The sequence below is a fragment of the Anabrus simplex genome, chromosome X (genome assembly GCF_040414725.1).
Source record: "Anabrus simplex isolate iqAnaSimp1 chromosome X, ASM4041472v1, whole genome shotgun sequence".
Taxonomy (NCBI): Eukaryota; Metazoa; Arthropoda; class Insecta; order Orthoptera; family Tettigoniidae; genus Anabrus; species Anabrus simplex.
The window spans coordinates 165,742,734-165,766,583 of record NC_090279.1 but is presented as its reverse complement, the minus strand read 5'-3'; the positions used below and the strand labels follow the sequence as shown (position 1 = coordinate 165,766,583).

General features: G+C 42.5%; 1 protein-coding gene across 1 annotated transcript in view; it reads left to right on the top strand.

The window, feature by feature from the left end:
- LOC136886748 (uncharacterized) overlaps positions 1–16,653 on the top strand; it is a 595,319-nt gene extending 578,666 nt beyond the window's left edge. Inside the window, exons 18-20 of the mRNA XM_068230940.1 lie at positions 777–884; positions 4,592–4,672; positions 15,463–16,653. Coding sequence (XP_068087041.1) covers positions 777–884; positions 4,592–4,672; positions 15,463–16,653 — 1,380 coding nt within the window. The remainder of the gene's footprint in view (positions 1–776; positions 885–4,591; positions 4,673–15,462) is intronic.
- The last annotated feature ends 7,197 nt before the right edge of the window (positions 16,654–23,850 follow it).

The following is a 23,850-nucleotide window of genomic DNA, read 5'->3' as shown; positions in this document are numbered from 1 at the left end:
ATTGAATCAAAATCTTAAAGAAATTATTATTATTATTATTATTATTATTATTATTATTACCACATTTAAATTGGTAAACTGACAACTTTTTACCTCTCTGTCGAAATTCACCCAGAGAGCATCAAAAGACTTACCATTTTGTGGCTTGTTTCTTCAGTTTTGATGCATATAACCCCGCACTCCGACCTCCCCACAAGCCCGGTACTGTTTGTTGTCTGTATATTGCCTTGCCCCCAAAATTTAATTCCCAATCGCCGCTACTGAAAGTGACTACTGGCCCTTAGAAAGAGCCTACTGGGGCTGGGAAACGACTGGTCGAAACGAGCATTACCTCTGTCTCCCACTTCCCACTTCCCCTCCCTTCCCTCATCTGATGCACAGAAACAGGCAGCGGCTGGCTCTCTGGCATAGCAAATGCGGTAAGTTCGTCAATTTGAATTGCGGAAGTAACAAGGTGATCTCATTTTCTCAAAAAGAAAACATGTACTAAGAATACATGCAGCTTTCCAGATTGTTCTTAACATCCCTGATTTTTTGTCGTTATAGTTCTGACACACTCTGTATATAGTCGCATGTTTTAATTAATTAATTAAAAGTAAAATAAGTGTCTTAGGAATGTGTAACTAAATAAATTTGCTAATAATTTCTCCATACTCGATAGGAAATCACACATTGTAAAAAGTAAGTATACTACTTGATTTCAGGCCATTTTATAATTAAAATGAGATTTATATTACTGTGTATCCATGATAATTGTTCTCTTACAATTATTTAAGGATGATATCCAGAAGAAATTCCATTCTCAATTTGAATCCATGGAGCTGGAAGTTAAACGTCGAGATGAGATCATTTCCCAGCTGCAGCGGAGGATACAGGAACTTGAGGTAATTCTAGAGTTTAACAGTATACTTTCTTTAACACACACCTGAGGCTGTACCTTAACTAAGGCCACGGTCCATTCCTTTCCACTACTAGTGCTTTCCTATCCCATCGTCGCCATAAGACCTATCTGTGTCGGTGTGGCGTATAGCAAATTGTACTCTTAAAAAAATCAAGGAGAGAAACATATACGTAGGGCGTACTGTATTGTTTTACACTTTGTTTCTGTTACGTCCGGACAGTGTTGCCAACTTATATTTTCAAGATCCGCTAAATACTACTAAAAATCTGCTAAAATTCCGCCAAGAAGTCCAATCTCAAATAATGGGCAATAATAATAATAATAATAATAATAATAATAATAATAATAATAATAATAATCTGGGTAAAATTCTCGGCCCCCGAAAAACTGAAGATGGATATAGACTGAGGTCACGCAAAGTGACAGAAGAGCTTTCCAACATTGCAGCAGACATCCGCAAAAGACGTCTGAAATTTTATGGGCACGTCCGCAGATTGCCGGCAAGTAGACTGACACACAAGATTCTCACCTACATAGAACATCTAAAAAATATTCCATGGGTACTGGAAGTGAAGAAGGATCTGGATAAAGCCCAGATTAACTCAAATGACACCGCCGACAGAAACCTCTATAGGAAAAAAGTTAATGGATGGAAAGTGCAACCAGAGAACGAAGTGGAAAAGAAGATTGGAGCAAAGTGGACAGAAGAACGAAAAAGGATCCACAGAGAAAGGATGAGAGCTGTTTGGCAACTCAGAAAACAGAATCGTTAGAGCTTTGTGTGATCCATTGGGTCCATAAGCAAATAATAATAATAATAATAATAATAATAATAATAATAATAATAATAATAATAAATGTCTGTACTCACCTGATCTGTGAGTTCCACTGTGATTAACCCCCTGCCTGCGAGACGGCGAGCCAAAACTTGTAGGCGTTTTACTGCCGGGTGCAAGCTAGGTCAATCCCCTACCTCAAGGGCCACACACAGAACAGGCCAGTTCATTAAACGGTCTTCCTTCATAGCATAAATATAAATGGTACTCTCTGACAGTTTCATTATCTGTCGTCATTGGTCAAATAAGAGATAAGTACCCCTTCCCCACGCATTACAAATTTATGATACCACGATCTCATATAACATCAGATCAAAATAACATGTTTTCCTCATGTGACTACTAGCTCCTGACAAGAAATACGAAATAGCTCAGAGACAGACTGGAATACATATTTTTTTAAAGTAAAATTAATAAAACGCTAAATTCCGCTATAATAAATCTAGAATTCCGCCAAGAAATCCGCTGTCCGCTAAATGGTATATTTCTCCGCCGACAGTCTTCTAATTCCGCCAAATTTAGCGGAAAATCCGCTAAGTTGGCAACACTGCGTCCGGATATGGTTCAAATTTCACTTTTGAAGGTGGTGACGTGAAACTAGTGTCTTGTTCCGTCGTTTGGTAGCAGCACACGCACAGGGGCCAATGAATGCACTCGTCATAGCCATTTCATAACACCACTGTCAGAGTAGGAGCAGACAACATGGAAATTAGCCGTCAGGGACAGCGCTATACGACTTGGAAAGAAGGCGTGACCACTGCAGAAATTCATCGGCTCTTGATAATAGTCTGTGGAGAACATGCGCCGTCACGGAAAACAGTTTACAACTGGGTGGAATGTTGGAAAACAGGGCGCATATCGGTGGACAAGGGAACGAGTTCTGGAAGGAATGTGACAGTGTCAATATTGCCCTGGTCGAATAGACCATCCAAGGAAACAAATGCATCACATTTACGGAAATGGAGGCAGCCACGGGAATTAGCCGAAACACCCTGCAGCGGATCGCGCACGGCCACTTACAGTTAGGGAAGGTGTCTTCCACGTGGGTGCCTAGTTTCTTGTAAGCAGACGAAAAGCAGAGGCGTGTGGACGTGTGCAGAGAAGTTTTGTAATCCCATGATCACGATCTAGGCTAGGCTTGTGACTGGTGATGAGACATGGCTCCATTACCATGAGTCACAAGCGAAACAACAATCGATGAAATGGAAGCGTAGGGGCAGTCCACCGCCAAAGAAATGTCGCACAGTGCCATCAGTTGGAAAGCGAATGGCGACAGTGTTGCCATAGGAATCAAGTCGTACAGCGCTGTCCCTGACGGCTACTTACCATGTTGTCTGCTCCTACTCTGACAGTGTTGTTATGAAATGGCTATGACGAGTGCATTCGTTGGCCCCTGTGCGTGCGCTGCTACCAAACGATGGAACAAGACACAAGGTACACGTCACCACCTTCAAATGTGAAATTTGAACCATACCCGTACGTACAAAAAATAAAGCGTAAAATAATATAGTACGTCCCTCGTATGAATAGGAAGCGTATGGAGAGCAGCAACTTAACATGTAAACATATATGGGAAGTTTACACATAAGAGAAACACAAACCGTATATACGCGAATACTCCCCGCACATTTTTTTCCGGAATTTAGCGAAGGAATACTTGGGTGGGTGCATTATTTGCAAATAAGGTTGGTACCGTTTGACCTTAAACAATGAATCTCGTTATGCTGTAGCGCTGTCCGGCCTTGGTCAGTGTAGCGACAGTAGCGCGTTAGAAGTGAAGTGTGAACCACGCATTAAGTACGGCTACAAGGTCTCGAAATCGTTCGGTCAAGTCTAAAGAAAAGCTTGGGGTCATTGAAGATGCAGTAAACAATGGAAACCGCACGGCAGGAAGAAAGTAAGATGTTGTACTTGCTACTGGCAAAAAAAATAATTATAATTAAAAAATATAGGAATCGTCAGGCATATTGCACAACGCGTTCCTATGCAGTGAAAACCAGTCAGCACACTCATTACAACGCATTGACGAAACTAGGTGATTACAAATACCACGGGGAAGGTAAGCAAACCGCACGACAATTCTGATCAGCGGGTTGCCAATACAACAGCATGTGAATACATAAATTGTAGGGGTTCTGATGGGCCGTACCCCTAATGTTTATATAAACCCCATATCATAATCGTTGTGAAGGTAGACTATACTTGCTACTCGCTTCAGTAAGTTTGCATTCTAACCTATTAATGCATAAAAATCCGGGCTCTATTGATAAGTCTGTTGCTTTACATAAACTTATAGTTTATAGTGCACCGAGCTCGATAGCTGCAGTCGCTTAAGTGCGGTCAGTATCCAGTATTCGGGAGATATTAGGTTCGAACCCCACTGTCGCCAGCCCTGAAGATGGTTTTCCGTGGCTTCCCATTTTCACACCAAGCAAATGCTGGAGCTGTACCTTAATTAAGGCCACGGCCGCTTCCTTTCCACTCCTAGCACCTTCCTATCCCATCGTCGCCATAAGACCTATCTATGTCGGTGCGACGTAAAGCAACTTGAAAAAAAAAAGTTTATACTGTATTCAGTGTTGAAGTACAGTACATGATTATGTAGGTTTTATTTCTCGTAAATAAAACACAAATTATAGACAATTTTTAATTATCTCCGAAAATTAGGGTGCGCGGATTATTCGAGTATATAAGAAAAGTTAAAAATGTCGTTTGTAGCCTTTACCGGTAGTGGCGAGGGTATGAATAGTGATGGCCATTGTTGAAAAAAAAAAAAGCAACCTGTAATACAATAATATAACTGAAGTTGATCTATTGACTCACTATATTCCAAATTAACTTTCGACTTTTTCAGCATCCTCGAGAACATCTAGAGAATGGAGACGACGGTGATTTTTCAGAAGATCTGGATGAAGGATCTGATCAGCCCTTCATGGTAAGAACAATGATACTTTCATTTCTCTTCTCTAGTTTCTTTGTCCCTGGTTTTGAAACTGAAACAGAATCTTCTTCTTCTTCTCCTCTACCCTAAGGTTGGCGGGTCTTCCAAGCGTTTCCCTTGTTTGGCCAGCAGCTTCAAGTGGCAATAGGTGTGCTTTCCTTTATTTTTGCCAATAAATTGCACTCTAGGTCTTCCCTTGGTCCTTCTACCTTCCATTTTCCCTTCAAACATGGTGGTGCACCAGTCAGAATGATGAAGCAAGTGGCAAACGAAGCTATTTCTCCTTTTCTTCAAGGTTTCAACCAAGGTACATATCCCATCGCTCTTTTGAGAACGTTCCCGTTCGTGATTCTATCACTCCAAGGTATTATTAATAGTCGACGCCAGCACCACATCTCAAAGGTCTTGAGTTTTATCACTTCCGCTTTTTGCAGGGTCAATGTTTCTGAGCCATAGCTTACAACACTCAGTACAAAACTTTTCACGATGTGTTTTCGTACCTCTGTGCAGAGGGCCTTAGATGTTAGTAGAGACATATTTCTTGAGGAAGCTCCCTTCGCCTGTGCAACCCGGGCGATTACTTCTCTCGTACATTTTCCGTCAGATGTGATCAGACTTCCTAGATATTTGGGTTACTTTACTTGATCTAGTTTTTCTCCATCCATCAGCACATTCGCACTTTGGTCATTATCCCTTATACAGGTCTTTGAAAGATAATAGGATGCCATTATATAGAAATTCTGAACTGTTCTTTTTATGTTTAATGAGATGAAATTTTTCAGTAACTCCAGCACGCATGAATACACATTACACTGAGTGGCCAAAAGTCACGCGAAGGGGTGTCCCATCAGAAAATGTGCCATGTGCGGCTAGCTGCGTCGTAGCGAGCAGTCTGTCACAGACACCAGTGTCGTGATGATGGCAACACGCAGCGAGTTAACCGACTTTGAATGTAGGATGAACATTGGCGCACGGCTCATGGGTCATAGCACACGAATTCGGGTTTCCTAGGTCAACAGTGTCGAGGGTGGATCTTCAATATCGCAGAGAGAATGTTACCACCCGAGCAAACCACCGCACGGGAAGACATCACGTCGCCTCCGCAGAATCATACTATACTGAGAGTCAACTCAAGACCTAAGCGGTCCCTTTGATGTTAGCCAGACTTCTAGTCAGTGAAGAGGCTTCCGCAGCGGTAAATAGTTTCTATGTTTGTTACTTGTTGCTGCAGTCAGGAGCTCCCCTCAGTTTGGTCAGTTATTCTGCTGAATTGATTTGACCAATTAAAATTTTTTGCGCTGTAAAAAAGTGGAAAATATTTCACAAATTGTATGTTATTCGGGTTCGTTATCAACTCTTATATTTCATACGTAGATGGCTGTGAATAGTTATTGTTCTCGGTGGTGTATGTAGCAAAATAAACAATTATTTAACATGAGCTTGATATCCTACTGCATTGTGTACTTTTAAGCTCTGTTCGAGCTCATTTCATTGCTGCTTGGTTCGCATAATTTTTACGACGTTGAAGATGGATCCAAGAAAACTGTTGGCAATACTGGCTGCAATAGCATGCTCAGTATTCATCATGGCTGCCAACCGTGAGCAACACGTAGGTGAAGCTGTGACGCTTGAGTCACAAGTGAGTTACTTTAAAGCTAATAAAAGTGCGGGGGGATTATTCTGAACGTTTACAGTAGCTTACGAGATGAGAATCCGTGGAAGAAGTGGTGAAGAAAACCGTGCAGATGACCGGCGTTTCTACGTACAGTGTTTACACGGCGCGCGCGGAATTTAAAGGAATTTATATGCTTTCTTGTGGTACCATATCGTATAATCTGTCCTGTGCTTGTTTATGTATGTCGTGAAGGTTTCTGGCGATATGTCTCCCTATAGTCGCTGAAAATTGAGTTTTAAGAAAGTGTCTGATTTATGTATACAAGCGTGCGTGCGTGCGTGCGTGCGTGCGTGCGTGCGTTCGTTCGTTCGTTCGTTCGTTCGTTCGTTCGTTCGTTCGTTCGTTCGTTCGTTCGTTCGTTCGTTCGTTCGTTCGTTCGTTCGTTCGTTCGTTCGTTCGTTCGTTCGTTCGTTCGTTCGTTCGTTCGTTCGTTCGTTCGTTCGTTCGTTCGTTCGTTCGTTCGTTCGTTCGTTCGTTCGTTCGTTCGTTCGTTCGTTCGTTCGTTCGTTCGTTCGTTCGTTCGTTCGTTCGTTCGTTCGTTCGTTCGTTCGTTCGTTCGTTCGTTCGTTCGTTCGTTCGTTCGTTCGTTCGTTCGTTCGTTCTCAGTAGGCGTATGTGTCAGCTCAGTTCGAACTATGCACTCGCCGTAAGTAAAACAGGAAGGACCTTCGCACGGTGTCGGTATAGGGTCCCTAGCGTACTCGAAATAATAATAATGTTAATAATATTATATACTTTATATTCGTAACTGACCTCATGAGGAGATCATGAGTTCTTTTTTTTACCTTCCGAATGATGAGATTATAATATTTACAACATTCCTGGAGCACTGTTTTGCAATCCAACTCATAGGTGGGTTTTCAGCTTGTTGAACTGTGAGAAACTGCCACTGACAGTCGTTGCACGAGAGCGGAATCGTATACTTATATCATCATACTTTTCGTTGTAAGTCCCCATGTTCCTCACACAAATTGCATTATGAAATAAAAATAAACATGGCTTCTCTCTTCTCGGTATTCGTCAGTAATCTGTAAGTTTTACATGATCAATAAAAGAATAACTATGTATGGTACGAAATCAAATTACAACGATCTGAAAGGAAGTAATTTCTTTTGATGCTACCCACTATTTGAGAATGAAGTATTTGTCAGATAGATGCATGGCGTTAATAATAAGCCGGCTGTGGCGGAGGAGAACCGAGACGAGAAGGGGGAACAGGGGACGTGCTCACACGCGGAAGGATACTTTTCCTCAGCTCTTGAGTTGACTTTTTGTATAGATGCTCGACGGGCTACTATGAGTCAGATCACCGCCCAGTTGAATGTTGAGAGTCAGGAATCCATTTCTACCAGGACTGTATGGGGGGCAAGTGCATTTCATAGTCTTCACCAGCCGACGACCAACTCGTGTCCCTTTGCTGACACCTCGACACAGAGCTCAACGACGTGCATGGGATCGCGAACATCAGCAATGGGCCATGGAACAATGGCGGCGTGTGGTATGGTCTGATGAATCCCGGTACCAGTTACATCGAGCTGATGGGCGCGTGAGAGTGTGGCGTATGCCCCATGAAGCTATGGATCCTGCGTGTCAACAAGGTTGCGTCCAGGCGGGAGGTGGATCAGTTCTGCTCTGGGCGGCCCCATTGTCCCGGCTACAGGGAGCGCTGACAGGTGCAGATTTTATGGACTTTCTATCAGACCATCTGCATACCTTTCTGACCCTAGAATACCCTAATGGAGATGCCATGTTTCAACAGGCCAATGCGCCACGTCACCACTCCGCGGTGGCACGCAGATGGTTGGAGGAGCACTCCAGTGAAGTTACGACCATGGATTGGCCCTCCAGATCCCCCGTTCTTAAACCAATCGAACATTTATGGGATGCTGTCAATACTGATGTACGCTCCATGACCCCCGCACCAACTACACAATACCAATAATTGTGGGTAGCAGTGCAAGATGCGTGGGTCCAGATCCCTCCAGAATGATTCCAACACCTTGCAGCGTCGAAGCCTCGGCGTACTGCTGCCGTTTTGAGGGCTCGCAGAGGAGCAACTCGTTATTAACATCACATGTAATGTCTTCCCATGACTTTTGACCACGCCTTAAAACAAGCATAGCGCTACGCACAGCCACCTTAGGAAACTTTTCAGTCGGAGCCATGTAAACACCAGCCAAGGGGCAATGCTACATTCACGTGCATTCAAAGACTGGAAGAGACTAAACTTATCAGTAACAAGTACTCTTTTTCCTTTGGTGTTTTGTTTACTTGTCCTGCAAGATCGCATCGTCCATCTGTACTCTAACGTCCCTCTTTGATAGCATACTATCCATCAATACTCCGCATCAAATCCTGCAAGATCACATCGACCATTTTTACTCTAACGCGCCTCTTTGATAATATGTATCTCAGTCATGGCCATCCATCAATACTTCACATCACAGCCTGCTCGGATGCTAGGTACCATCGCGTCACACGATTCGCATCGCTAATTTAGTGACATAAATTTTACACATGATCCTCAGCCAAAGGATATATTTATATTGAAATGTTCACCATCTCAACGTTGGCCGACAGGTTAGGAGGGGTGGTGGTATACAATTCCTAATCATTAGATTACACGCCGAAAACTTCGATTCAGTTTCAAATCTCACCATAACGCTCATACAGGGACGTATTCTACGGGCTACCGGGGCTACCGGCGGTAGCCCAAGGAAATTACATTCAGAATAAATAACACTTTACAGTACTAACAGTTTCCCGCTGGCTCCACCCGCAATTTATGGTGTTTTCGTTACTCTCCTGACGGAAGTATTTGCAAAGTTACTTGTTAATGAAATAAAGCACATGATCTGCTGTGGTAATAGAACGTAATATTATGTCAACAAAACACTTGAAAATACATCACACAAAGAAATTGAATTAAACGTTCCTTGGAACAACATTACGCGCCGAACTGTTAAAAAGTCCTTCAAAGAGCATCGTCATGGAGACAAATGTACTCATAAATTTTCTCAGAACCTACCAATTTAAGTAGTTATCACCTCAAAGGAAAGCGCTTGATTCACTGAGTGTTTTTAGACCAAAACTAACTGCATACCTCAATTACAACGAAAGATATTATTGCTTCAATGAGAAAAAAATGTTGAAGAAATGAGACGTCAAAATGAATGTGCACTCATAACTTTCCTCAGAATCAACCAATTTGAATAGTTCATGGCTGAAATGAAAGAACTTGATCCACTGAGTGTTCTTAGTCCAAAACTAACTTCGTACCTCAATTAAAACCAAAGATACGATTGCTTCAAAGAGACAAACAATTGAAAATCAAATAATTTGAGGAAGGAGGAAGTTAAGTGATTTATAGTAGCTGATGACAAATCTGTGCATAAATACCTTTCAGTTAAAAAAGAATGAAGGAAATCGACCGGATAGAATGGCGGGAGTGACTGACTTTAGTCTTCATAAAAAAGAACTTCATATATGGCGGAAAGAATCTCATGGACTGCTTTTGCCAGATATCGAATACGTAGTAAACATTTACAAGAGCATTATGCTGGTCACTGTGCACAGTATGTTGTTTATCTAGTTGTAAATCTATTCTTGTATTACCAAAGTTTGCAAAGTTCATGCTACTGCAAACGGGAGTCTTCGATTAATTATATTTTTGAACTGCCGTGCGAAAAAGAGTTCGTCTTTTCACGACTGTCTTCACGACTTCATAACAACATGGCCAGCAATACAGTTTAGACAGCTTAGAACCACCAGACAACCAATTCCATATATAATACCACTGTCTTCGTAATATACAGGCCGTTCTGTAGAAAGCGCGCCAAACCAATCAGCTGATCGATTGAGGCGAGCGAAGCGAATCTTACAAGTCGTACTTGTGAATGTAATTCATAAGTACTGGGGGAATTCTTTGGATAACTGCGACTGTTGAAAGACAGAACTTTATATTTAAGTACACTGACTGACAGAGCAAATGCAACACCAAGAAGGAGTGGTCAGAACTTTATGCCAATTGCAGGGTAGACTGACGTCACTGAGGTATGCTCATGATGTGAAATGCGCCGCTGTGCTGCACACGTAGCGAACGATAAATGGGACACGGCGTTGGCGAATGGCCCACTTCGTACCATGATTTCTCAGCCGACAGTCATTGTAGAACGTGTTGTCGTGTGCCACAGGACACGTGTATAGCTAAGAATGCCAGGCCGCCGTCAACGGAGGCATTTCCAGCAGACAGACGACTTTACGAGGGGTATGGTGATCGGGCTGAGAAGGGCAGGTTGGTCGCTTCGTCAAATCGCAGCCGATACCCATAGGGATGTGTCCACGGTGCAGCGCCTGTGGCGAAGATGGTTGGCGCAGGGACATGTGGCACGTGCGAGGGGTCCAGGGGCAGCCCGAGTGACGTCAGCACGCGAGGATCGGCGCATCCGCCGCCAAGCGGTGGCAGCCCCACACGCCACGTCAACCGCCATTCTTCAGCATGTGCAAGACACCCTGGCTGTTCCAATATCGACCAGAACAATTTCCCGTCGATTGGTTGAAGGAGGCCTGCACTCCCGGCGTCCGCTCAGAAGACTACCATTGACTCCACAGCATAGACGTGCACGCCTGGCATGGTGCCGGGCTAGAGCGACTTGGATGAGGGAATGGCGGAACGTCGTGTTCTCCGATGAGTCACGCTTCTGTTCTGTCAGTGATAGTCACCGCAGACGAGTGTGGCGTCGGCGTGGAGAAAGGTCAAATCCGGCAGTAACTGTGGAGCGCCCTACCGCTAGACAACGCGGCATCATGGTTTGGGGCGCTATTGCGTATGATTCCACGTCACCTCTAGTGCGTATTCAAGGCACGTTAAATGCCCACCGCTACGTGCAGCATGTGCTGCGGCCGGTGGCACTCCCGTACCTTCAGGGGCTGCCCAATGCTCTGTTTCAGCAGGATAATGCCCGCCCACACACTGCTCGCATCTCCCAACAGGCTCTACGAGGTGTACAGATGCTTCCGTGGCCAGCGTACTCTCCGGATCTCTCACCAATCGAACACGTGTGGGATCTCATTGGACGCCGTTTGCAAACTCTGCCCCAGCCTCGTACGGACGACCAACTGTGGCAAATGGTTGACAGAGAATGGAGAACCATCCCTCAGGACACCATCCGCACTCTTATTGACTCTGTACCTCGACGTGTTTCTGCGTGCATCGCCGCTCGCGGTGGTCCTACATCCTACTGTGTCGATGCCGTGCGCATTGTGTAACCTGCATATCGGTTTGAAATAAACATCAATTATTCGTCCGTGCCGTCTCTGTTTTTTCCCCAACTTTCATCCCTTTCGAACCACTCCTTCTTGGTGTTGCATTTGCTCTGTCAGTCAATGTATATTGCGTGTTCTTTCTTTAAATTTATCACATCAGGAATCACGTAAACAGCTATTATTAAGATAATAAAAAAACTTCGTAGTTTAGCTTACATTTGGTATCTTCACGTGATGAGTAATATAAAAGTAAAATTGAAATAATAAATATGGTAGTTCAACCTACTACTTTCCAAGTTGTCTGCTCCTACACTGACAGTGTCGTTATGAAATGGCTATGACGAGTGCATTTGTTGGCCCCTGTGCGTGTGCTGCTACCAAATGACAGAAGTGAGCTGCCGGCGGTTCACAGAGTGAGGGACTACACGAGGCTTGTACCAGAGCAACACAGAAGAAGGAAAATGAAGGAAGACAACGAAGCGATGGCTGTTCCTGCCATTGTGCTTTCTCCCTACGAATATATTTATGAAAAAGATAATGTTATGTAGGTAGTTCAATAACTCACTGGCAAAAATGCCTCATCCTTTTTATCTGTCTTTCATACATTACAAAGTACAGTATAATATCCCTTAATCACGAGGAATTATGGGTGTCTCGGAGGAGGTGTGTTCACTCCTTGTAAGAGCAATACTGTTTTCTTAACGTGGAATGAGCTATAGGCAGGGGCTGTCTGGCCGAGGCGGTAAAGGCGTGCTCGGTTCGTCCGGAAGGACGTGGGTTCGAACCTCCACTTCCGGAGGTGCATATGGCCCTGAAGTTCACTCAGCCTACACCAAAAATGAGTACCAGGTTAATTCCTGGGGTCAAAGGCAGCCGGGCGTAGAGCTAACCACTCTACCCCATCACGTGCCGTGGTTAACAATGGTGGAAGCCTTTACCTTCCACTCCTCCAAGGGCCTTCATGACTTTGTCTTTGTCTTCGCATTACTAGACTGAGTGGTAGCACAGATCTGCAGATCAGTATACGCCACTGCGCTCATATACACCGTTGATGGTGATTCGTCCATCGGATAGGAACATTAAACTCTGAGCAAACACCTTGATGTTATTCGATAGGAGTAGACTATGAACCGACACTGGGCTTCACCCTCTCCCTATCTCATTATCATCAATCATCAAACTCCACACAGGACACAGAAACACACACACTTACACAATAATTTCTACCTCTGAGGCAGAGTCATTGACCAAAAATGGTGATGATGATGACGATGATGATGATTATGATCGTATCCAAGCATCCTCAAGTGGTACGGTACGTGAGAAAGGCCTCCCCGTCGCATATCTTGGGCAACGTTAATTAGCATAGCGGCTAACTTTCTTGATACTCAGCAACCAAAGATGATACAACCCATAATCATGGCCAATCTATCTATATTATACAAAGCCAGAAGGCTGACTCACTGACTGACATTAATTTTTACCCACTTCCAAATATGGTAGACTGTAGGAGTACTTCAAGGAGACCCTATCTGCCCTTTATTATTTAATATAGGAACACATGATGTAGTACAAGCCACCGCCTTAGAACAAGTCAAGATCTTAATCTACGCAGACGATATGGTTTTGTTATCGCCGAATCTAGGAAAATTACAGGAATCCCTGGACAAACTAAGTGGTCTGAAGAGAATCAATTAACTATCAACAAAAATAAGACTGTAGGTACGATATTCAGAAGGGGAGGCAGAACCTCAGGCAAAGAAACCTTAACATGTGAAAACGTCAAAATTAACATAGTCAATAAGTGTAAATATCTAGGAATAACCATGCAGACCAGAGGGATAGTGTTCACGGAACACATCAGAGAGAGAACCATAGCCGAAATATTGGCAATCAACAGCATCAAGCACTTAAACCAGATCCCCATTGACACCGCAAGGATTTTGTTTAGGGTTAAAATAACACCTGTTGTCACCTACGGAATACAACTCATTTGGGACTATCTTAGTAAACATGACTTAAAAGAGCTGGAGAAGGTAAAGGCGATCTACCTAAAAAGATTTCTAAGTGTATCAAAATTCACCCCATCTCATTTAGTATATGAAATGACAAGAGAAAGCTTCTTTATTGAAGATCTTGGGAATCAGATGAATCTGCCTTACACTAAGAGCTATGGAGACCACTTGGATGAACTGAAAAGGAAGAAAGAAGAAATATGGGAAAAATTCTACTCTACTGATGCGATGACAAGACAGAGTGGACAGATAGCGGTTACGAATTGAGACATTCAGTGACCCGCTTTGCTATTCACGGGTTTCGTCATAAGTGCTGCCAACGTAAGACGTATCAGGAACTAGGTCTGCAGTGTGTGTGCTTGTGGTGTGGCAAGCGATGCGATAGATATCATGCTTCTCATTGTCAGGAAAGAAATATGTCCTTGACTGAACTCAGTAAGGAGTAATCCATGTGTATATACCCCGTAATTACTTTTGGCCATTCGCCGCATTAAACATTATTATTAAATATGGCATAAACTTGAAATTTGGCAAACTGATAGCTGTTAGTATGTAACATAAGGAATAATAGCAAAACGTACACATTTTATATTATCCCCTTCCCGAAAGAAAATGGCGGACTAAATCTTGCAGGTGCGCTAGAAAATTGAAAGTTGGCAAAAATATAGCTCTAGGCCTGTAAATCACGAAGAAATTCAAAAAAGTTCCAATGTTTAACTTTTTATCTCCGAAAAATATCGAAATGTGGAGCCAATATTCATGAAGGTGCAGACCTTAGTTTCGACGTATTTTATGGCTAGATAGTAAGTCACATCACAAAACAGACAGCGCATTCGTAACGCAGCATGAGAAGGTCTACACTTCTGTCCTATGACTTTTAGCAGTATCTCCATCCCTGCTGCCTTAGATAGGGCTGCATTTTAGGTCAATTTTGTACATTTTCCGTATGTAATTTTACTGTTCGACACACTTATACGACAGATAGAATCATTAAATTTGGCTGGCGCATTGGCACATCCATTGGCCATATGCGAGACAAATTGAAAGATTCTCTCTAACACGTACGTATGGGAAAACGAAAGGAATATTTGGAAACTTTACTCAAATTTCAGCGCAATGAAAGTTTCTAACTCAATCTAAGGTGTACCAGAGGGAGATATGAGAAGACGTCAAAGAATCAAAATTGTATATCCTTTCATCCTCGATACGCCTGCCAATTCAAGATTGTAGCTGCCCATTAGGTGCGGAAATTAATTTCTCAACTTGTGAAAAAGGTACGGAATTTGCTCTAGGTCGAAACATTTACCCTATCTATGGTATAAATGGCCTAGATACGAGAAAATGGCGTAGAAGCAAGTGTGCAGGTCATTAAATGAGACGTCGGATGCCGCAAACCGCTTGTCGATACCACATTTAGTCTCCAAATGAAAGTCTGCACATCATTTCGTATTATGACTCACTGACTGACATTAATGTTTACCCACTTCCAGAGAGCTAGGAACTTGAAATTTGGAAAACTGATAGCTATTAGCCGGTAACCCACGGAAAAATTCCAAAAATTTCAAAAAAAATATTTTTTATACTCACTTCCTCCGCAAATTAGTTATGACCCACTTCTAATGAAGAATGGCTAGGGATTTGTGGGCATAGCTCCCAACGAGCAAAAGCGAATGGATCTTACATCTTATAAAAGTGCCTGTGCATTAGAATTCATGCATATATTTTGTGTACTGATTGATGTGTAAAATGTAATTTCCCATTTTTAAAAAATAAATAAAAATCATGTGGTAAACTGTACTGAAATGAACATGCGCTGTTCTTTTTTTCAGCGTGGAGACTCGGTGGATACCGTGCTGACATCACCACCTCCCATACTGCCTGATGAGGACATGGAGGAACTTCTAGGAAATGGGGTGCGACATCGACACATGGTTACGTCACACCACCACAGGTTACAACGCCGTTCATGGGAGGACCACTCAGAAGAGGAGACATTAGAACTTCTAGATCTACCTCGCTCCATAACCCCTCAGCACGTCTGGTTGGACGAAAGCTCCCACAGCAATGGTCTAATGAGACAGGAATCGGTTGCTGTAGACATGGGCTCATCTGATTCTGAGTCCAGCAGTAGTTCTAGTGCGGGTAGTGAGGAAGACCACTTCCAAGTGAGTGACAGAAGTGAATTCTGCACACATAACCGGGACTGGGAAGTTCAAATGTTAGCAAGAGAACTGGAACGACGAGAAGGTATAACACAGTTGCAAGACGAAGTGAGAGAACTTCAGGAAGCCGTCAGTGCAAGCGATCTTACACAACTCAGCTCATCAGAGCTCGATATTCTGGAAAGGGTGTTGGTTGCAGAGGATCGCAAAGTGCGAGCGGTAGCCCGTGCGTTGAGTTTAGACTCGGACGAGAGCTGTGATGACCGTGCGTTACATTCAAAAATGAAAGACGTTAGTGGTCGAGTGCGGTCACCATCTTTCTCCTTCACATCGGTGAACAGGAGAAAGTTCTCGAAACAACGCTCCACGAATGGAGGTGGCAGTATCGAAAACCTTATTCATAAGACTCAGTTGTTAAAGAACCGTCTATTATCAGCTGCAACTCAACCTCAGAGAAGTGATGCAGCTATGAAAAGACAACAATTTCTTAACGCTCGCTCATTATCTGAACATCCCGAGATACCACAGACATCTCGTCAATCGGTAAAACAAGGAGCCCGTAGTGCATCCAGTGGTAGTCTAGTTACACCAGTTACCAAAACATCTTCATCAACATCGTCGCCATCATCATCGTTTGCTTTCGCACCGTTTATGCGAGGTCTAGGACAATTCGTTAGGCATGCATCGTCACCACGAACATCACCTCTCTCTAGTTCTGCGCAAATAAACAGACAACATTCGGTGTCGTCCCCTCCGCGGGCTGACTCTGTAGAAATGTCAACGGTAGTGCCAACAATTTCACAAAGCTGTGGAACTTCTTCCCAACCCACAGATGATCCACCTCCCCCCGACCTATGAATAGTGATGTTATGTATTTATTAAGAGTTCAGAACGTATTCATGAAAATACCCTTTTACCATTTGAAGTTCAGTAGTGTGAATTCTATTTCACCTCAAGGGGAGTATTTTATTTCCAACTTTGTAACAATTAATTCTTCAAATTTTTCATTCATTTTCAATGCCTTAATTTGTAATCTCACTTCAAATAACACACAATTCAATACAATAGAACCAAGTTATATACAAGATAGCCAACCTGATGATAAACTAATCTACGGTACGTGATCCAAAATATGGAAAAGCTAACGTAATTTCTAACACGGGACAGTCTAGGCCAGGGCCTCTCAGGGTGCATGCACTGAACACGGTGCAAAAGACGATTTCGCTTGGTTGACCAGAGTTCAGACCCCACTCCTCGATTTGGAGCAATAGCGCTGTCTCTCCCTTTGCCTGTCTCGCTCGCTCCGCCTGTCTCCCTCTTCCTCGCTTGCTCCAGATCCGAACCGAGCTGAGCCGAGTTAAGCCGAGCTTAGCCGAGTAGCCCAGAGACGAAGCGTTGGTCCGAGCCGAGCCGAATGGGACCGATACACTGTGCACAGGAACTCTGCGCCTCAATTTGCACGCGTGAGATTTTGGGCATTTGAGAGGCCCTGGTCTAGGCCATTCATGGGATTGAGGAACATTCCTGATCAGCTGAGTAGCTCAGACAGTGGAGTGCTGGCTTTCTGAGCCCAAATTGGTAGTATTTGAAGATGTCCAAACACACAGCAGCGTCATTTAATAACACATGAAGAAACTCCAGAGCAAAATTCCAGCACATCGGCGTCTATGAAAACCATAAAATTAGTTAGTGAAAAATAGAAACCATGATTATTATTCGAACTTGCATTCGGGAGATAGTGGGTTCGAATCCCACTGTCGGCAGCCCTTAAGATGGTTTTCCGTGGTTTCCCAGTTTCACACCAGACAAATATTGGGACTGCTCCTTAATTAAGGCCACGGCCACTTCCTTCCCACTCCAAGCGCTTTTCTATTCCATCGTCGCCATAAGACCTATCTGTGTCGGTGCGACGTAAAGCAAATCGTTAAAAATAAATAAATAAATAAATAAATAAATAAATAAATAAATAAATAAATAAATAAATAAATAAATAAATAAATAAATAAATAGTATTCCTTTGCTGGCGAGACCTAGTGTTTACAATGCACTGTGCCTACTTGTATTAGCTAGAAAAAATATATATTTTCATTTTCCTGTATCAAGCTCGTCCTTGGTTTTGACGATATGAAAGTGACCGAGGTATGAGCGATGCTAGTAATGCCATTCTTTGTGCAGCCAGTCATTGTTATCGATGGTGTGAAAATGTCATTCATAAGGTCGGTTGGTACGTGCATTTGAGTGAGCTTGGTAGACTGATATGTAACAGTAACCTTTGCTCAGTGAGGAAAGCAACGGGAAAATACCTCACTCCTCATTTCCCTTGTATGCCTATTCAGTGACACCTATGCTATCTCTGACAGCTAACGGTATGGCTGTTGAGGATCTGTCAACCCCTTTGGCATGACTACCTACCATACATTCGTACTATTATTATTATTATCACTTCGTCTTTCCCAATATTTTAACCATTCGCAATTAATAATAATAATAATAATAATAATAATAATAATAATAATAATAATAATAATAATAATAATGTCATTGTTTTTGCTTCTCACTACCTACTATTACGGTTTTCGGAGACGCCGATGTGCCGAAATTTTGTCCCACAGGAGTTCATTTACGTGCCGGTAAAACTACCATCTCGGGGCTGGCGTATTTGAACGTCTTCAATTACCACCGGACTGAGCCAGGATCGAACCTGCCAAATTGGACTCAGAAAGCCAGCGCTATAACCAGCTGAGACACTCATCAGCCTAGCATCCGCAATTTCACAGCACCATATCTGTATGGACGTCATACATCAGACATACTAGTGTTACCAGGCTTGTGCCTTGCACCCAGCATCGTCCGTTTATTGCCAGACTTCCGATCAATGCAACATTTACAAGAACCCAAGTGAATACACTGGGCTTTCATTTACCTAAATTCCCTTAGCTTTCTTAGCTTTGTCTTGAACCTACTGTACAAGAGACACTCTCAAACTAATGCCTCATACTTACTTCCATGGAAATTTTAGGAGATATATTATTTGACAGGGAACATTTTCATCTTCAATTTTATTTTTTATTTTATTTTTTTGTCCGGCTCCATGACTAAATGGTTAGCGTGCTGGCCTTTGGTCACAGGGGCTTGGGTTCGATTCCCGGCAGGGTCGGGAATTTTAACCATCATTGGTTAATTTCCCTGGCACGGGGGCTGGATGTATGTGTTGTCTCCAACATCATTTCATCCTCATCACGACGCGCAGGTCGCCTACGGGCGTCAAATTAAAAGACCTGAACCTGGCGAGCCGAACCCGTCCTGGGATATCCCGGCACTAAAAGCCATACGCCATTTTATTTTTTGCCATAATCTTATCCTTTGGGTATATGTTTTCACTTGTGGTAAACAAGAGCCTGAATTTCACTCTCCTAAAAATATACACCAACTGACGTGATCGTCTCAGAAGCATAATAATCTCTCTTTTTGTACCAATTTGCTTTACGTCGCACCGACACAAATAGGTTTTATGACGACGATGGAATAGGAAAGGGCTAGGAGTGGGAAGGAAGCAGCATTGGCCTTAATTAGGTACAGCCCCAGCATTTGCCTAGTGTGAAAATGGAAATCCACGGAAAACTATACTCAGGGCTGCTGACAGTGGGGTTCGAACCCATCTCCCGAACGCAAGCCCACAGCTGCGCGACTCTAATGGCTCGGTCTCTCTCTTTCTTATTGTTTTCCCCGTCATAATGCGTCCACAGTTTTGCTGTACAATCTTCACTTCTCTCTGTTGCTAGCATCTTCAGGGTTCAGACCTTCCCCCTTGATGTTGTCTGGTCAGTGATCTCCTGGGTCAAAATGAAGGGCTGTTTTTACCACAGAGCAGTTGTTTCTTCTGACGATATGGCCATATAACCAGAGTCTCACGAAACAATGGGCTCTAGAAATGTATCGTTTCGCTAATTATGTTGAAACTTGAAATTAGTTATAGTGCGGAATATGGAGTAGCCTCCGTGGCTCAGGTGGCAGCGTGTCGGCCTCTCACCGCTGGGCTTCGTGGTTCAAATCCCGGTCACTCTATGTGAGAGTTGTGCTGGACAAAACGGAGGCGAGATAGGTTTTTCTCCGGGTACTCCGGTTTTCCCTGTCATCTTTAATTCCAGCAACACTCTCCACTGTATTTTAATTTCCTCCATGGCTAAATGGTTAGCGTGCTGTTTGGCCACAGGGGTCCCGGGTTCGATTCCCAGTAGGGTCGAAAATTTTAACCATTATTGGTTAATTTCGCTGGCACGAGGGCTGGGTGTATGTGTCGTCTTCATCATCATTTCAACTTCATCATGATGCGCAGGTCGCCTACGGTGTCAAATCAAAAGACCTGCACCTGGCGAGCCGAATATGTCCTCGGACACTCCCGGCACTAAAAGCCATACGCCATTTCATTTCATTTTTTTCGTTTCATCTGTCATTAATTAATCATTGCCCCAGAGGAGTGCGACAGGCTTCGGTAGGCGGCACAAATCCTATCCTCGTCGCTAGATGGGGGGCTTCATTAATTCCATTGCTGCCCCGGTCGGATGACTGGAAACAGGCTGTGGATTTTCACTGAATATGGAAGCGTCTGCAGGAAATTGGACTCCGCTCCCACTCTTAGTGTTGTCCTTTCTTTTTTCTCTTTTACATTGTGTTGTTTTTGTGTATTCCAGATTGTTTGCTCGGGTGCCATATTTTGTCGGCAATTAATGCTGTATTTTAGCGTTTCTTTCATGTTCACCCCGTTGCAGTCCCCGGTTTCAGTCACGCTCGGTGTTGGGCCATATAGCTTCTGAGTTTTCTTCATCAACTAATGGCAACTGTCTCTTTGGGCGCGGCAGTATTGATCAAAGAAATGTGTGAAGAATGTAAAAAAACAATGAACAAAAGACTGCAGTATGACAACACGTGCCAAGCAATGATGCCATATAAATATACACTGCTGATTTGAGGTATTTCCAAAAGCATGAACATAATGATCAAGTAGGCTGTGTCTAAAGACGCAATAAAACGTGGGTCATCGGCGATTAAGTTTAGCAACGAACGGATTTGTGCATGGGAGCGAGGATAGTTTTCTTGATTTATCTCGGAACCGAGCAAGTGGCCGTGCGGTTAGGGCCGCGCAGCTGTGAGCTTGCATTCGGGAGATAGTAGTTTCGAACCCCACTGTTGGCAGCCCTAAAGATGGATTTTCGTGGTTTCCCATGTTCACACCAGGCAAATTTGGAGCTTACCATACCATAATTAAAACTATGGCTGCTTCCTTCCCACTCCCAGCCCTTTCCTATCCCATCCGTCGCCGTAAGACCTATTATATCTGTGTCAGTGCGACGTAAAGCAACTTGGAAAAAGAAAGTTTTCATTAAATATCTCGGAAAAGTCATAACGTGTGGTTTTGCGGTCCCCTAGAGACTTCCTGAGCACTGTTTCTCGCACCAAGGGGCATAAATTGAAATGCACCTGGTTCTTCTATAACAAATTCAATATTTTTCCTATATTAGGTTATGCCCGAGTGCCAAAGGACCAAATTCATCCTTTAATCACAAAATATCGGGTTAGCACGCCTGGTGGCCATGATTGTTAGGGCGTTGAAGTCTAAACTGCCTTACACCGAGGTTAGCCGGTTCGAGTCGCGTTGGTCGAAAAACTTTTCACCATCAAAATATTGGCCAGCAGGGTGGGGGAGGTGGTGGTATACAATTTCAGATTCCGTGCCAAAATCCTGGATTAAATTCCAAACCTCCCTCCAATGCTCATATAGAGTGAGGGCATATGACGCTGTTGATGGTGATTCGTCCATCGGGTGGGGACGTTTAAGCATTGAGTAGACCCCTTGGTGCTATTCGACAGGACTAGTCTATGTGCCAGCAACGGGTTTCACATTCTCACTTCCTACTACCATATATCAGGGGCTGCCTGGCCGAGGCGGTAAAGGCGTGCTCGGTTCGCCCGGAAAGACGTGGGTTCGAATCCCGGTCAGGAAGTCGTAAATTTTAAGAAACGAGATTTCCACTTCCGGAGGTGCACATGGCCCTCAGCCTACGCCAAAAATGAGTACCAGGTTGATTCCTGAGGGCAAGCTAACCGCTCTACCCTATCAAGTGCCGAGGTTACGGATAGTGGAAGCCTTTACCTACCACCCATTCAAGGATGAGATGACTTTGCTTTGCTTTACTATCATATATCACGTCATTCATTTCATCTCTAACTTCTCTGACGAGGTTGACGTCAGGAAGGGCATCCGATCATAAAAACCAGCCAGGACAGATTCATACTCGACCCCGTACAGAGATGTGACAAAGGTTGGACAAATAAACAAACAATCATAAAACATCGGGTTGAAACATCTTCGCCATGTGTGATGAGGGGGGTTAAAAAGTGAGTTGTTGGGATACTGACAAAGAGATTGCAGTAAGCATTATGTGCTGAAAATCTGATTAAGGAAGTTATTATAGAATGAGTTTCAGTACACTCAAGGAACTTCAAAACTTAATTCATGAATATATTCTGAACAAGTACATAATATACATTAGACATTTTCAGACTGCTTTTTCAAATATACTTCCTAAGAACAGTATTTTTAATATAAACACTGTGAAGGCTATTGAGATATGAAAAGAGAAAAATTATTATTATTATTATTATTATTATTATTATTATTATTATTATTATTATTATTATTATTATTATTATTATTATTATTATTATTATTATTATTGTTGAGGGTAGATGGCAGACAGAATTGATGAAGCTAGAGAATAGCTTTATATATATTACTTTCAAATTATAAGTAATATGATCATAGTTCTAGAAAATAGTTTTTTGAACATTTGAATAAATAGTTTCTTAATTTCTAAGAGAAAGCAGAATTTTTTTTAAAAAAGAATACTTCAAGGAAATATGTTTGTATGGTAGTTGATTTCTGTACACTATAATAGAAGTGAACAAGAGACATTAAATTCTACCTAGAAGTTATTACAGTCAATTTACTCTAGCTAATAATGATAAAAGTGAAACTTTCTTTCTGAAATTTAGGAACTGCTGCTCATAACTACTTTAATAATTAACACATCTGTATTACTTACCTTTAATCTTTTGTTATTATAGTTTCCTTTTTCAATTGCATATTTATAATCATTAATAATGGATTAAAAGTGCATTTTTTACCTCATGGGAAAATGTGAATTAAGTTGAAGTGATGTAAAAGTATTTCTTTCTTATCATTTAATTATTTGTTGCATGTATATATAGTATATATAGTATACAGTATATATAGTTGAGCCACACTCATCATAAAAAATAGATGCCATTGTAAACAGTGCTGATGGCTTGATACACTTCTTAAAATTATAAACAGTCTATATCAGCATACATTAAAATATTATAATAAAAAACTGGTTTTTGGAATCTTAGTGCCATCGTCAGTGAATAATCAAAATTAAAATATTAAAATATTAAAATCCACATAATTGTTTTGTCTTGATTTTAAAATGTAGTCTCCGTGTAATAGCTGACTTTGGCATGCTTGGTCATTCCTGTCATTATAAGCACAATTCTCCTGGCTGTTTTTAATTTCAATAGGCTGAGATAATTGGGCGTAGAAAGAAAGAAAGAAAGAGAGAGAGAGACAGAGCACCTCAGCTAACAATATTCAATCAGTGTAATGTTTCTGTTGATCACTTTTAGGGACCTAGGACACTGTAAGACATCAGGTCATTTCCTTCCAATTCTTTTTTTTAATTCCAACGAGCCAAATGTTCATACAGAGGAATTGTACAATGAATAATATATTCAATGTCGGATCTCTCCTCCCAACTCTTTGATTTCCTTGTCCCTCATTTTTCGAGTGGTCAATACTGTATAGAGTACGGTAATCAATAAGTTGTAAGAGACTGCAAAAAGACCACAACAATGTTATGAGATGGGCAGCAGGGAATGGTATGATGGTAAATAGGATAAAATATCAAGCTATCAGTTTCACCAAAAGGAAAAGTCCTCTCAGTTTTAATTACTGCAATGATGGAGAGAAAGTACCAT